Source organism: Nelusetta ayraudi, unplaced genomic scaffold (assembly GCF_046127955.1).
Source record: "Nelusetta ayraudi isolate G7.1 ecotype Tasmania unplaced genomic scaffold, CSIRO-AGI_Nayr_v1 ptg000084l, whole genome shotgun sequence".
NCBI lineage: Eukaryota > Metazoa > Chordata > Actinopteri > Tetraodontiformes > Monacanthidae > Nelusetta > Nelusetta ayraudi.
The window spans coordinates 6,250,001-6,262,500 of NW_027466134.1; the positions used below are offsets into that span (position 1 = coordinate 6,250,001).

Consider the following 12,500-nt stretch of genomic DNA (forward strand, 5'->3'; position numbering starts at 1 on the left):
GTCTTCATCAACGCCTCACTGGTGGAAATTTGCATCATCACAGCAGCGACACAGTGAAGAAGACAAAGTAATAAAACTCCAGTATTAATACACAATGAAAGGAACAAGAAAGATATTTACATCACATTGACAGTTGCACTATTTTACAGGTAACGTCCATAACATTGGAAGAGAAGTGATGGTTTGACTGCAGTGCCAGCAGTTCCCTCCAGGTGGCGACGTCAGGCAACAACAGGGAGAAAGATACGGAACAGTAATACTACTAGTAGTACCAGTAGTACTACTGGTACTACTAGTACTAGTAGTACACAGTACTACAGCAGTACTACAGTAGAACTACTGGTTCTACACAGTACTACTAGTAGCACTACTGGTTCTACATAGTGCTACCAGTAGTACTAGTGGTCCTACTGGTACTACACACTTCTATAGAACCAGTAGTACTACTGGTACTACACAGCAGCAGTGTTGCTCTCTGCTGCGTCACTCTGCTCAGCCAGCAGGGGGCGGCAGAGCTCCGCTCAGTCTCAGCATCTCTGAACTGAGTCACACTGACTGCGTGAACCTGACCAATCAGCATCCCCACCCCCCACCCCCACCCCAGCGCCCCCTACATTTATTCATGAAGTTCCATTAAACAATCAAAGATTCATCTCGTCATCAAACTTTCATCAGTCACAGGAGGGGGGGGGGGGGGGGTAGTGGAGAGGGGGGAGCCCCGCCTGCTGTGACATCACCAGTGACGTCAGCATCCCTACAACGTTCACGCTTTCTAACAGTTGAACTGTTTTCTTTTGTTTTTGCTTCTCTGATCCAAACGGCCTCTGATTGGCCAGAGCTGCTGACCGCCCCCCCCTCTAGCTTACTGTGATTGGCTGAACCAACATCTTTTTTTTAACAAAACATCAGCAACATTGCTGTCCCCTGATTACCTGATCACCTGACCAATCAGCTCCGGATCAACAGCAGAGGGCGTGGCCTCGCTGGGCCCGCCCCCTGCTGGCTCCGCCCCCAGATGTCTCGCTCAGCCAGCAGCAGTAAGGAGAGAAAGGCGCTGCTGCTCAGTTCGGCTGATCGCGGCCCGGTTCTACCTCATCGGTTCCACCTGTTCGGTTCAGTTCAGTTTGATCCAGTTCGGCTCGAAGACCCAAAGTTCCCGCGCAGCCAGTGAGCAGGAAGCGGCGGCCGCGCGCTCCAACTTTGAGCAGCGGCTCCACGCCAACAGGAAGCGGGAGCCGCGCGGAGCTCCGGAGCTGCTGGTCCCAGTCCCGGTCCTGGTCCCGGTCCCGGTCCCGGTTCCAGAGCCAGAGCCCGCTCGCTCCGGTTCTCATTGTTGATCGGGGCTCGAGGAGACCCGGTTCCGACCCAGGATGGAAGCTGCTGGCGCCTCGTGCTTCTGGACCGGGAACCAAACCGAGCCGAAGCGCCTTTGAAGCCTCCGTCGGACCCGCATGGCCCCGCCGGGCCGGCTCAGGGACCGCGGACCTCCTCATGTCTCCCAGTGCCGCTTCCAGCTCCGCTAGTGTTGAAGGCGCTCGCGGCTCAACTCAAGGCTCGCGGATGTTCGGCGGGACGCGGCAGCTGCTGCTGCTGGTCTTGGTCCTGATCCTGGTCCGGACCACCAGAACCGACGAGCGGCTCGTCACGGATCGGTTCGCCGTCTACTGGAACAGTAGCAACCCACGGTAAGAAGCGGACCGGACCGGGACCCGACCCAAAGTTTGGCTTCTGTTAAAAAAACAATTTCATTAATTCAATATGAATTAATTCATTAACAACAACAACATTATCATTATTATTATTATTATTATTATTTGGTTAAGAGGAAGATGGTTTTCAGGTCCTGGGATTTTATTGATTCTCATCTCGTCCATAAATTTCAACACAAAATATTTTTTAATTTATTGATTTTTTTTCTGTCTGTTAAAATGAAAAATTTCAGTCAAATTACTGACTGATGGATGTGATCAATAGAATGATTGACACTCCAGTATTGTAACACACAGTCATTGTTGTTTAAACACACACACACACACACACACACACACACACACACACACACACACAAATGAGTGTCCCAGTCGACTTCATGGTTTGGGCCTGAACCAGAAGAACCAGCAGGTGACCACATAGAGGTCCCAGGAGACCTTGGGAATGGATCCCACAACCCTCCTGCAGTGAGGCGGCCATGCTAACCCTACCACAGCGCCACCATGTGGCTGCAGTAGACCTTCAGACCTTCAGACCTCCTCCCAGAGTAACCCAGTCTGACCCAGTCTGACCCTCAGGTCTTAGTCTAACTGACCCAGTCTGTTCCTGGACAGTGCTAACACAGCAGCTAACTAGCAGAACCTGCTCTCATTGTTCTCTCCATCCCTCCATCCATCCATCCATCCATCCCTCCCTCCATCCGTCCATCCATCCATCCATCCATCCGTCCGTCCATCCCTCCATCCCTCCATCCATCCGTCCATCCGTCCGTCCATCCCTCCATCCATCCATCCCTCCATCCATCCGTCCATCCCTCCGTCCATCCCTCCATCCATCCCTCCGTCCATCCCTCCGTCCGTCCATCCCTCCGTCCGTCCATCCCTCCATCCATCCCTCCATCCATCTGTCCGTCCGTCCAACCCTCCATCCATCCGTCCATCCCTCCATCCTGCTGCTCCTCTTCTCTTCTCCTCTCTGTCTGAACCAGCATCAACCATCCAGCCAATTGTTGGATTACAAGAAGGGAAGTTCACTTCCTGACCTCACATGAACTCACATTGTCCAATCAGACAGGAGCTGAAGTGTGGGGCCCTGTAGCAGAGCTGTGATTGGCCCCTGCAGCCTTGAGCAGCAGCCAATGAGGAAGCAGAATTATTGACAACATGAAGAAACATCTGCTGAGCTTTTATCTGAGGGCCACATCTGGCCCGCCAGCCGTAGGTTGCCTACCTGTCCGGACCTGGACACCAGGCAGTTCCAGCGAGGAGTAGCAGGTGGCACTCAGACTTGGCTCCACCCACTCCCCTGGCCCCACCCCCTGGTATTTTTATCCCTCGGTCTGGAGCCACAGCTCTTCACTGCTGCACCATCGCCACTGACCCACATTTCCTCCATGCAGGAACACACACACACACACACACGTCTTTGAAGTGATGGTGCTGCCAGGAGGGGGAGGGGTCAACGACCTCCTCGTCTCCTCCTCAACCCCACTGGAAGACTGGAACTCCTGGACAGAGAGGGAGTTCAAGGTCACTGTGGTGACAGGAGTTCTGGTTAGTGGAAGTTAGTGGTGGCTGGTAGTAGTTAGTGTGGCTGGTAGTAGTTAGTGGTGGCTAGTGGTGGCTGGTAGTTATTGGTAGTTAGTGGTTGCTGGTGGTGGCTGGTAGTTAGTGGTGGGAGGGGGGAGTTAGTGGTGGGTAGTTAGTGGTTGCTGGTGGTAGTTAGTTGTGGCTAGTGGTGGCTGGTAGTTAGTGGTTGCTGGTGGTAGTTAGTGGTAGTTAGTGGTTGCTGGTGGTAGTTCGTGGTAGTTAGTAGTAGTTAGTGGTGGCTCGTAGCAGTTGTGCAGTGTGGTGGAAGCTTTGCTCTGAGTCGCCACGGTGGGAAGAACGAAGGTCTTCTGTTCCGCTGACTCCAGTGAAGACTGAAGGGCAGCGCATTAAACCACAATCAAAGCAAACATTGCTTTAATATTAATATTATAGTTCATATTTATGTTTTTTTATATATTGCAACATTATTGCTAAATCGGTCTAAAAGATTGAATTTTCCTCCCTGTCAGGCAGATCAGCTCAGATGAATCAAAGCGTTGAGTTGGTTTTATTTTTGTGGAAGATTTTAAAATGACATTTGCTGTTTAAAATTAAAAAATTAGATCTCAATTTTATTTCTCAGTACATCCAGTGGACAGCAAGAGGTTATGAATTTAGCATTAGCATTAGCATGTGGCTGTCCCAGGTGTGTGTGCCAGTTTGTGTGTGTGTGGGGTTATATTTGTTGCTGAACTGAATTGCAGGTGTGCGGTGACTCACTGGTCCTGTAGGGGGCGATCACCATTTGGGTCCCTCCTAGCACAGCACGGCTAAGCTGCTAGCAGCGCTAAAGGTGTTAAGATGCTAAAGGTGGCGACTAGATGAGCTCCTCCCAAAAGAACCTCCAGGGCTGCAGGGGGCGCTGCAACCAGTTAGCGTGGCTGTGTTGCTGCTAGCTGCATAGTAAGCGGCCAGGCTGCTGGTATGTAGCTGGTTGTGTGTCTGTTGTCGTGTTTTATAGATGAGCTGCACTTCCTGCTCAGAGACTCATGAATCATTGAGCACCGACCAATCAGAGCGGCTGCAGCACCGCCGTCATGCAGCTGCAAGTGGAGCAGCCACACACACACACACACACACACACACACACACACACACACACACACACACACACACACACACACACACACACACACTCTGTGTGTGAGTGTTAGTGAGTGTGTGTGTGTATTGCTGCTGTTGTTAGCTTCTTTGCAGGGTTAGCTTAGTGTGCTAGCATGGTGTGACTGCAGGATTGAATCATGTGACACTTCCAGCCAATCAATCAATCAGCCGCTGTTGTCTGGCTACGCCCCCTCCTGACAGGAAGTGTGAAGTTCAGCCATTCACTTCCTGTTTCAGAACCTCTGAGGCCAGGCTGCTCCCCTGGTGGCCAGTGACGGTACTGCTCCAGTGGGCTTGCGGGGGAGGCTTCCCTCCTTATCTGAAGCTGCTGTGGTGAAGCAGCAGCTGAAAGAGTCTGACCTACTTTCTGTTCTCACAAGGTGTGTGTGTGTTGGGGGGGTGGGCGTAGACTCCTCTTTAGTCTGACACACTCAGGTGGGGAGGGGGGCTCTCCACTGTTAATGGGATTATGCAGATGGAGGCGCTCTCTCTCTGTGTCTCTCTCTCGCTCAAAGCAGCGTCTTGAATGGAGATTATGGAAATTATGCAGCGCTGATTGACAGGGGGCGGGGCCACACACACACACACACACACACACGGAACCAATGTGAAGTCCGAGCTGAGGTGCTGACATCATCAAAGTGAGACGGAGGAGACAGAGGAGTCTTCCCCGGCGACTGAGGCTCTCTGCCTTCTGATTGGCCCACACACTCCCAGCAAGCTGTGCTATTGGCTTAGTGGTGTGTGTGATTTGGTTGAACGATCAAAGTAAACTTCATTTTCATTCATCAGGAAGCTTCGATATTTTTGTCAATTAAAGATGAAAACATTCTCAAAATTTTAGCCCCATAGCTAGCAGTGTGTGTGGAATGTTTTCCTGCTATTGTCGACGGCAGCGTGTGATTGGTCGAGTGTGTCGGCCCCCTGTGGTCGGCCAAGTAGAAATAATCCCCCGTGTGACCCCTCCCCCTGCTGATCTCTGACCCCCCCCACCCCCCACCTTCACTGTGACTGAAATGCTTTCGTTGCTCTCTGATGTTTTAGAATTCATCTTGTTTGTTGTCACACAACCGTGATCAAAATCACAGAACATTCTAGAAGGCATGGAAACATTTACACACACACACGCACACGCCAGGTGGCACCACTGGTAGAGTTGCTATCCAATCATATTGCAGTTAGCTGGTGTTGCCTGTCAATCTGCCTGAGGCCTTCAGGATCAACACTGCAGCTTCCCGCTGGCTGTCAGTGAACGCACCACCGCTGTCAGTGAACGCACCACCACTGTCAGTGAGTCAGTGAAGGCACCTGTAATGGGTGTTTTAATTAGTTACTTTAGAAAATAATATGATCAAAAGCCAAGATCGTCTGCTGGAGCTGGTGTAAGTAATTAAGACAACACAAAATTATTGTTTATCAAATACGTGTATCAAGTGATGAGTGGAAACCAAAATATTTACAACCCCCCCCCAAACAAACCCAATCAAAAGCATTAACAGCAAAAACAGCAAGAATATTATTATTAATAATACTAATAATAATGGCCAAAAAAACAATTCACTGCAGTACAGAAACCAAGTTACTGTAACCAATTAACTGTTCGAACTGGCTAAAGTCAGTAGTTAATCAATACAAGAAAATAAAGGAAAAACGAAACATGAAAAAGTTCGGGACCATGAGGAGATCGTTGAACAGCTGAGTGAAGGTGTGCGTGTGTGTGGGTAAAAATGTCCATGTAGTTATTGTTCAAATGAGTTTACGTCCAAGAGCCAGAAGCTATGTTCGGCTCCAATTCTTCTCCCCAGTTCGGTTTAGCTCGTCCTCGCGACCATTCATTAGTCACCTGGCCTGGATTAAAAACAGGACCAGTAAACAACTAAAAATGAACGAGCAGAAATCAAAATACATAACACATTAGCCGGCAACAAAAAAAGACAATTCTAAAAATGCTAATGTTACCCGATCAGAGCAGTTAAACACAGTTAACATTCATGCTAAACAACAGTTTTCAAACTCACCAATTCCTTGCACAACCAACTTATGGCAGCGACACAGAGCGAAAGTTGAGGCAGCCCAATAACGGCGTGAACGAAATCCGCAGTGGTGCCGTTTCTCAGAGGCGGTGAGAGTGACCAGCTCACGGCTCCCTACTATTTTATCCCTACACTAATTTGCAAACGTGAAACACCTGTGGAGCAATCACGCAACATGGTGCTTACGGGTGGCGCAGCTACCGGAGCACATAAGGGACAAAAAGCATGTAAATATAAACAAATAATCGCATTTTTCACCCTAGGCTACACACCACCACTGTCAGTGAACGCACCACCACTGTCAGTGAGTCAGTGAACGCACCACCACTGTCAGTGAGGCAGTGAAGGCACCACCACTGTCAGTGAAGGCACCACCACTGTCAGTGGGTCAGTGAAGGCACCACCACTGTCAGTGAAGGCACCACCACTGTCAGTGGGTCAGTGAAGGCACCACCACTGTCAGTGGGTCAGTGAAGGCACCACCACTGTCAGTGAATGCACCACCACTGTCAGTGAGGCAGTGAAGGCACCACCACTGTCAGTGAAGGCACCACCGCTGTAAGTGAATGCACCACCACTGTCAGTGAAGGCACCACCCCTGTCAGTGAGGCAGTGAACCAGAACTGGAGACTGGACTGGCAATATGGCGGCAGCCAATTGTTTCCAGTGGCCACTCGAGGTACTGCAGCAAAAACATCCTGTGTGCTGTGTCTCAGCTCGTTCTGATTGGCTGCGTCCTGACCTGTCTGTTAGTGACCTTCTCCAGGATCCTTCTGATTGGCTAACAAGGCTTTACGCTGAAGTTCACACATACACGTCATGTGATTGGATAAGAAGACCAGCTTCCTGTTTCCTGTTTCCTGTTGCCTCAATCGATGGTGTTCCAAAGTGAAACTCCTGGCCAGCGGTGGTCTCTCCTCCTGATGATTGATGACCTCTAACCTCTCACTGCTGATTGCCAGGTGCTGATTGATTGATGATTGATCGCTGCTTTCTGACTGCTGGCTGGTCGTGTGGACCTGCTGCAGGTTCTGGCGGGGTGACTACACGGTGGAGGTGACCATCAACGACTACCTGGACATCTACTGCCCTCACTACCGGGGCGAGGAGGAGGAGATGGAGGAGCGGCAGGAAAAGTACGTGCTGTACATGGTCAACTACGACGGCTACAGCAGCTGCGACCCGCGGCGCCGCGGCTTCAAGCGCTGGGAGTGCAACCGTCCCCGCAGCCCCTCCGGACCCCTGCGCTTCTCCGAGAAGATCCAACTCTTCACCCCCTTCAGCCTGGGCTTCGAGTTCCGGCCCGGCCACGAGTACTACTACATCTGTGAGTACTGCTACACCTGTTAGTACTGCTACACCTGTGAGTACTGCTAGTGGTAGTGGTAGACCTGTGAGTACTGCTACACCTGTGAGTACTGCTAGTGGTAGTGGTAGACCTGTGAGTACTGCTACACCTGTGAGTACTGCTAGTGGTAGTGGTAGACCTGTGAGTACTGCTACACCTGTGAGTACTGCTAGGGGTAGTGGTAGACCTGTGAGTACTGCTACATCTGTGAGTACTGCTACACCTGTAAGTACTACTACACCTGTGAGTACTGCTACACCTGTGAGTACTACTACATCTGTGAGTACTGCTACACCTGTGAGTACTACTACTACACCTATGAGTACTGCTACACCTGTGAGTACTGCTACATCTGTGAGTACTGCTACACCTGTGAGGGAACTGGTCTCAGCTGATGGATTCACCTGTGTGTGTGTGTGTGTGTGTGTGTGTGTGTGTGTGTGTGTGTGTGTGTGTGTGTGTGTGTGTGTGTGTGTGTGTGGGCAGCCTCTCCTCACCCCAGCCTGGCAGGGAAGCCGTGTCTGAAGCTGAAGATCTACGTCAAGCCCTCCAGTGAGTCTCACCCTGAACCTGCAACAAGCTGCGTCCTGATTGGCTCAGTCCACTCACTTCAGTTTGGAGTCTGAGGTCCCTGTCAGTCAAATCACTCGTCCTATCAACACGGACATTATTGTAGGAGTCAGTGAGGAGCAGTTTATTGATGATTGATGTTTGATGATTGATGATTGATGATTGATCCCTGTCTTGCTCAGACGACTCGCTGTACGAGTCACCAGAACCTTTCCTGACTGACGACACCAACGGCGCCGGTGGGGACGTCCTGGCCAGGCCCCGCCTCTTCCTGCTGACCCTCACCTTCTTCCTGGCTTCCTGCTCCTCCTCCTCCTAGCACCTGCTGCTCCTCCTCTGGCTCCGCCCACTACCTCACCTCCTCTCTCAGCCAATCACAGAGGGGGAGGCAGGAGTGGTCGGAGACCCAACTGATGGGACGATGATGAAGATGATGATGATTGTGGTGATGAAGATTGTGATGATGATGATGATGGCGACGATGATGATGATGATGATGATGATGATTGTGGTAATGAAGATTGTGGTGATGATGATGATGAAGATGATGATGATGATGATTGTGGTCATGATTGTGGTGATGAAGATTGTGATGATGATGATGAAGATGATGAAGATGATGATGATGATGATGATGATGATGTTGGTGGTGATGACAATGAAGAGTTCACTCAGTGACTCATCAATATTCATATATATCCATCAATATTTCTGATGTTATTAGTTTGTGCGATTTGTGAAAATAATCAAATTTGTAAAATTTAAAGAGAATATTTTTAAACTATTCTACTTAAGCTTCTGTTTTGAAAAAGTGTGATCATACCGCGGTCACCTTCATCATCTTCATCTTCACTCTTCACCACCTGCTTCCTGCCGACAGGCTGCGCGGCTCCAGTCTGACCTCTAGTGGTGACAGCAGCTGCGTGCACTCATCTCGCAACCCCTCCACCGCCGATCTCTGCCAAAGACTCTCCATATGTCTCCGGGAGGTGGGCGGGGCCAGAGGCCCACCCCTGCCAAGGGGGCGGAGTCAATATGTTTTTTTTCTATCAATTTCTACTGAGAATGTTTCATACAAAAACTGAGTCAACCAATCAAAGAAGGCCTTTTTCCTCTGGTGCTGAATCTGTAGCCACAACCTTCTCCTGCTGAGGGGGAGGAGTCCTGTGTGGAGCAGGGCATGCTGGGAAATGCAGTTGTGACAGACAGCGATGATGGTGTTGGACTGCAGGAGAGTTTTTGTCTTTGTGCTGTTCGTTGTTGCAGAAGCTGAACTCATGTCTGCAGTGAAGGAACGTGCTCTGGTTGTTGTTGTTGTTGTTGTTGTTGTTGTTGTTGCTCTACTTCTTGTTGTCTCCTTCCCTTTCCTACCTGCATCACAATGCATTCTGGTCCATGTAGTCCTCTGCTTCCGTCCATGGCACGCTTGCTGCCAGTTCCAACGTCAAACTTCTCTTCCTGCGGATGAATGGAGAGACGTGATTGGTCTCTCCATTGGCTGACTGGGGGTCAGCTGACACCACTGCACGATCAACAAACTCCCCAGTTGAGTCAGAGACTAACAACTTGTGTGTTCAATAAAGTCACTGATGGAGACCACGACCCACGACCTGAGTCAATGCTGACATGTACGCACATGTACACACAAACATGCACTGAGACACACACACGGACGGGTGGTTGTGTTTCCACTGGGTGCGGATGTCCTGTGTTTAAAATATTACAGTTTCACATATTGAAAACTTAAAGGCTCATGAAACAGTGGCGTGGTGGAATATCAAGTATCTATCTGTAGATCTCTCCATCTATCTATCTATCTATCTATCTATCTATCTATCTCTCTCTCTCTCCATCCACACGGATGCAATGTAGCAGCAGAAGCCAGGTGGTGAACTACCACCCTGTATTGGACCATGAGGAATTTCCCTAAACTATTTTTCAAAAATTTAATATATAATATAAACACAAAGTGACTTTTTGAATTTTTGGTGGAACTTTATTTTGAAAAGCTACATTAGAATGTAACAGAAGTGAGTGAGTTGCATCCTGGGGTGGAGTGGGGTGAGGGTTAGGAGTAGAGTGACCCTACTACTGAAGTGCAGCCATGGGTGACAATTAGGAATTACTTAAAAAGAGTAAAATCTAAAACTGAGAAATTTAACAAGACAAATCTAATTTTTTTTGGAGCTTTATTTTGAAATTCCATATCAACATGTGATGAAGTTGAGTGGGGGGCACCCTGGGCTGCAGTACTATCAGCCTGAAGTAGAGTCGTGGGCTGACAAAGAGGAGTGTTTCTGAAATATTACTCTGAATATTACACTTGACATTATTGTTTTTGTAGTGGTCAGTATTGACCTGACGGGGGCAGTGTCGCTGAGAACAGCACCAGAAGAAGAAGAACACAAGAAGACGCGTCGTCGCCTCAGCGGAGCTTCCTATTGGCTGCCGGCGCTACGCCCGCCAGTCGGCTCCAGAAACGGCGCCATAATTCAACCGCCCGCTGCCGCTCCAGGTTGCAGTCAAATTGCGGAGGAGTTTGTGTCTCGACTTGACCGGAGGAGCCGCTGCCGAACCGGAGCCGCTGCCGACCGACACCCTGAGAGTGTAGAAGACCAGGAAACTGATGGCGGGGAATGACGTGACGGCGGTTAGCAGTTAGCTGCGACTGTTAGCTGCGCCTGCCGGGGTGTGTGTGTGTGTGTGTGTGTGTGTGTGTGTGTGTGTGTGTGTGTGTGTGTGTGTGTGTGTGTGTGTGTGTGTGTGTGTGTCAGCAGCAGCAGGATGAGCTGCCCGGTCAACCTACAGCAGCTTCCGGCGGAAGTCCTGCTGACCGTGTGTCCTGGAGGGAGGTGAGCGAGCCGCTGCGACCCCACAGTCCATTGTGTTGTGTTGTGTTGTCGTGGATAGTTGTATGGAGCTGTGACGTCATGTGCCCCCCAGGAACTCCAGGAACTACGTGACTCCGCTCAGTTTCCCCAAATCCAGGAGAGCTCTGTGGGAGGACAACGCCTCTGGAGAGAAGCTCCGCCTCCAGCTGCTGCCCCACAGGTACACACACACACACTCTCCTTCTGTCTCTGTCTCTGTCTCTCTGTCTCACTCTCTTTCTCTCTCTCTGTCTCACTCTCACCCTCTCTCTCTCTCTCTCTCTTTCACTCTCACCCTCTCTCTCTCTCTCTCTCTCTCTCTCTCTCTCTCTCTCACTCTCTCTCTCTCTCTCTCTCTCTCTCCTCAGGAAGCCTCAGGTGCTGCTGCAGGTCAAAACCCTGCGTCTGGCCCAGCGCCTGGCCCATCGTAGCACAAACCCCCGCCCCCTGGCCTTCTTCCTGGGCTCCCTGTCAGTGGATGCAGGTTAGTCAAGCCCCGCCCCTGGTCCCTCCATCACCTGACGCTGCCCCTGACCCCCCTTCCTTTCTGTTTGTGGTCCAGATGAGGAGGGCGTCACGGTGACCCTGGACCGGTTCGACCCGGGTCGGGACCAGCCTGGGCCTGGGGGTCAGAACCAGGACCAACCTGGCTCCTGGGCTCGGGTCCCCTCAGCTGTTGTGCCTGGAGACGTGGTGGTTCCCTGTTTGTTCTCCAGACAGTCACAGCAGAACATCATCCAATCAGAGGCCGAGTTCCATCACTGCTTCACTGTGAGTATGTCTGTCTGTCTGACTGACTGTCTGTCTGCCTGTCTGCCTGTCTGCCTGTCTGTCTGTCTGTCTGCCTGCCTGCTTGTCTGCCTGACAGACAGACATCTGTCTGCCTGCCTGTCTGTCTGACTGCCTGTCTGTCTGTCCTCCTCAGTGCTTGCAGCAGGTGTTTGGTGGCAGACAGACCCTTGATGTGTCTCAGGTGCTGAAGGTCAGAGGTCAGGTCACCTGCAGTCAGCAGTCTGACTCCGCTTCCTTCGCTCTGAGCTTGTGTGTGATTGGTCCTGTGCTGCCGCTGGAGGTCCAGAGGCTCCGCCCCCTGCCACTCATCCCCACCGCCCTGCTGAGGAGTCTGACTGGCGTGGAGCGCTCGCTGCTGCAGAGCCCCGCCCCCCGCAGAGGGTGAGGGTGAAGGGGTTGGGGGGCAGGGTTCCCAGGTCACCTGGGTCAAAGTCAACGCTTAAGGTCGTGTGTGTGTGTGTGTGTGTGTGTGTGTGTGTGTGTG

At 50.9% G+C, this 12,500-nt stretch overlaps 2 protein-coding genes across 4 annotated transcripts in view; both read left to right on the forward strand.

Moving 5' to 3' along the window:
- The first annotated feature begins 264 nt into the window (after positions 1-264).
- On the forward strand, positions 265-8,868 carry efna2b (ephrin-A2b). 2 transcript variants are annotated; one of them, XM_076045356.1, is made up of 5 exons: positions 265-286; positions 439-1,685; positions 7,465-7,781; positions 8,271-8,336; positions 8,537-8,868. In XM_076045356.1, the coding sequence occupies exons 2-5, from the start codon at positions 1,492-1,494 to the stop codon at positions 8,671-8,673; spliced, it is 714 nt and encodes a 237-aa protein (XP_075901471.1). In that variant the 5' UTR covers positions 265-286; positions 439-1,491; the 3' UTR covers positions 8,674-8,868. The 2 variants fall into 2 exon arrangements, with proteins under 2 accessions (XP_075901471.1, XP_075901472.1); XM_076045357.1 differs by having other exon boundaries at positions 7,465-7,763.
- A 1,827-nt stretch (positions 8,869-10,695) lies between these two features.
- Positions 10,696-12,500, forward strand: part of stil (STIL centriolar assembly protein) — a 4,693-nt gene continuing 2,888 nt past the window's right edge. The window contains exons 1-6 of one of the 2 annotated variants that reach the window (XM_076045679.1): positions 10,696-11,101; positions 11,132-11,206; positions 11,298-11,405; positions 11,593-11,708; positions 11,787-11,995; positions 12,150-12,397. In XM_076045679.1, the coding sequence (XP_075901794.1) occupies positions 11,139-11,206; positions 11,298-11,405; positions 11,593-11,708; positions 11,787-11,995; positions 12,150-12,397 (749 nt within the window). In that variant the 5' untranslated portion in view covers positions 10,696-11,101; positions 11,132-11,138. Of the gene's footprint in view, positions 11,207-11,297; positions 11,406-11,592; positions 11,709-11,786; positions 11,996-12,149; positions 12,398-12,500 lie in introns of both variants that reach the window. The other variant, XM_076045680.1, reaches the window with a different exon arrangement.

Excerpts from the sequence above, each read along its gene's own strand:
- efna2b (XM_076045356.1), top strand. The coding sequence starts at position 1,492 with ATGTCTCCCAGTGCCGCTTCCAGCTCCGCTAGTGTTGAAGGCGCTCGC. Across the intron at positions 1,686-7,464 it reads TGGAACAGTAGCAACCCACG|GTTCTGGCGGGGTGACTACA; the intron begins GTAAGAAGCGGA and ends GACCTGCTGCAG. Across the intron at positions 8,337-8,536 it reads GATCTACGTCAAGCCCTCCA|ACGACTCGCTGTACGAGTCA; the intron begins GTGAGTCTCACC and ends TGTCTTGCTCAG.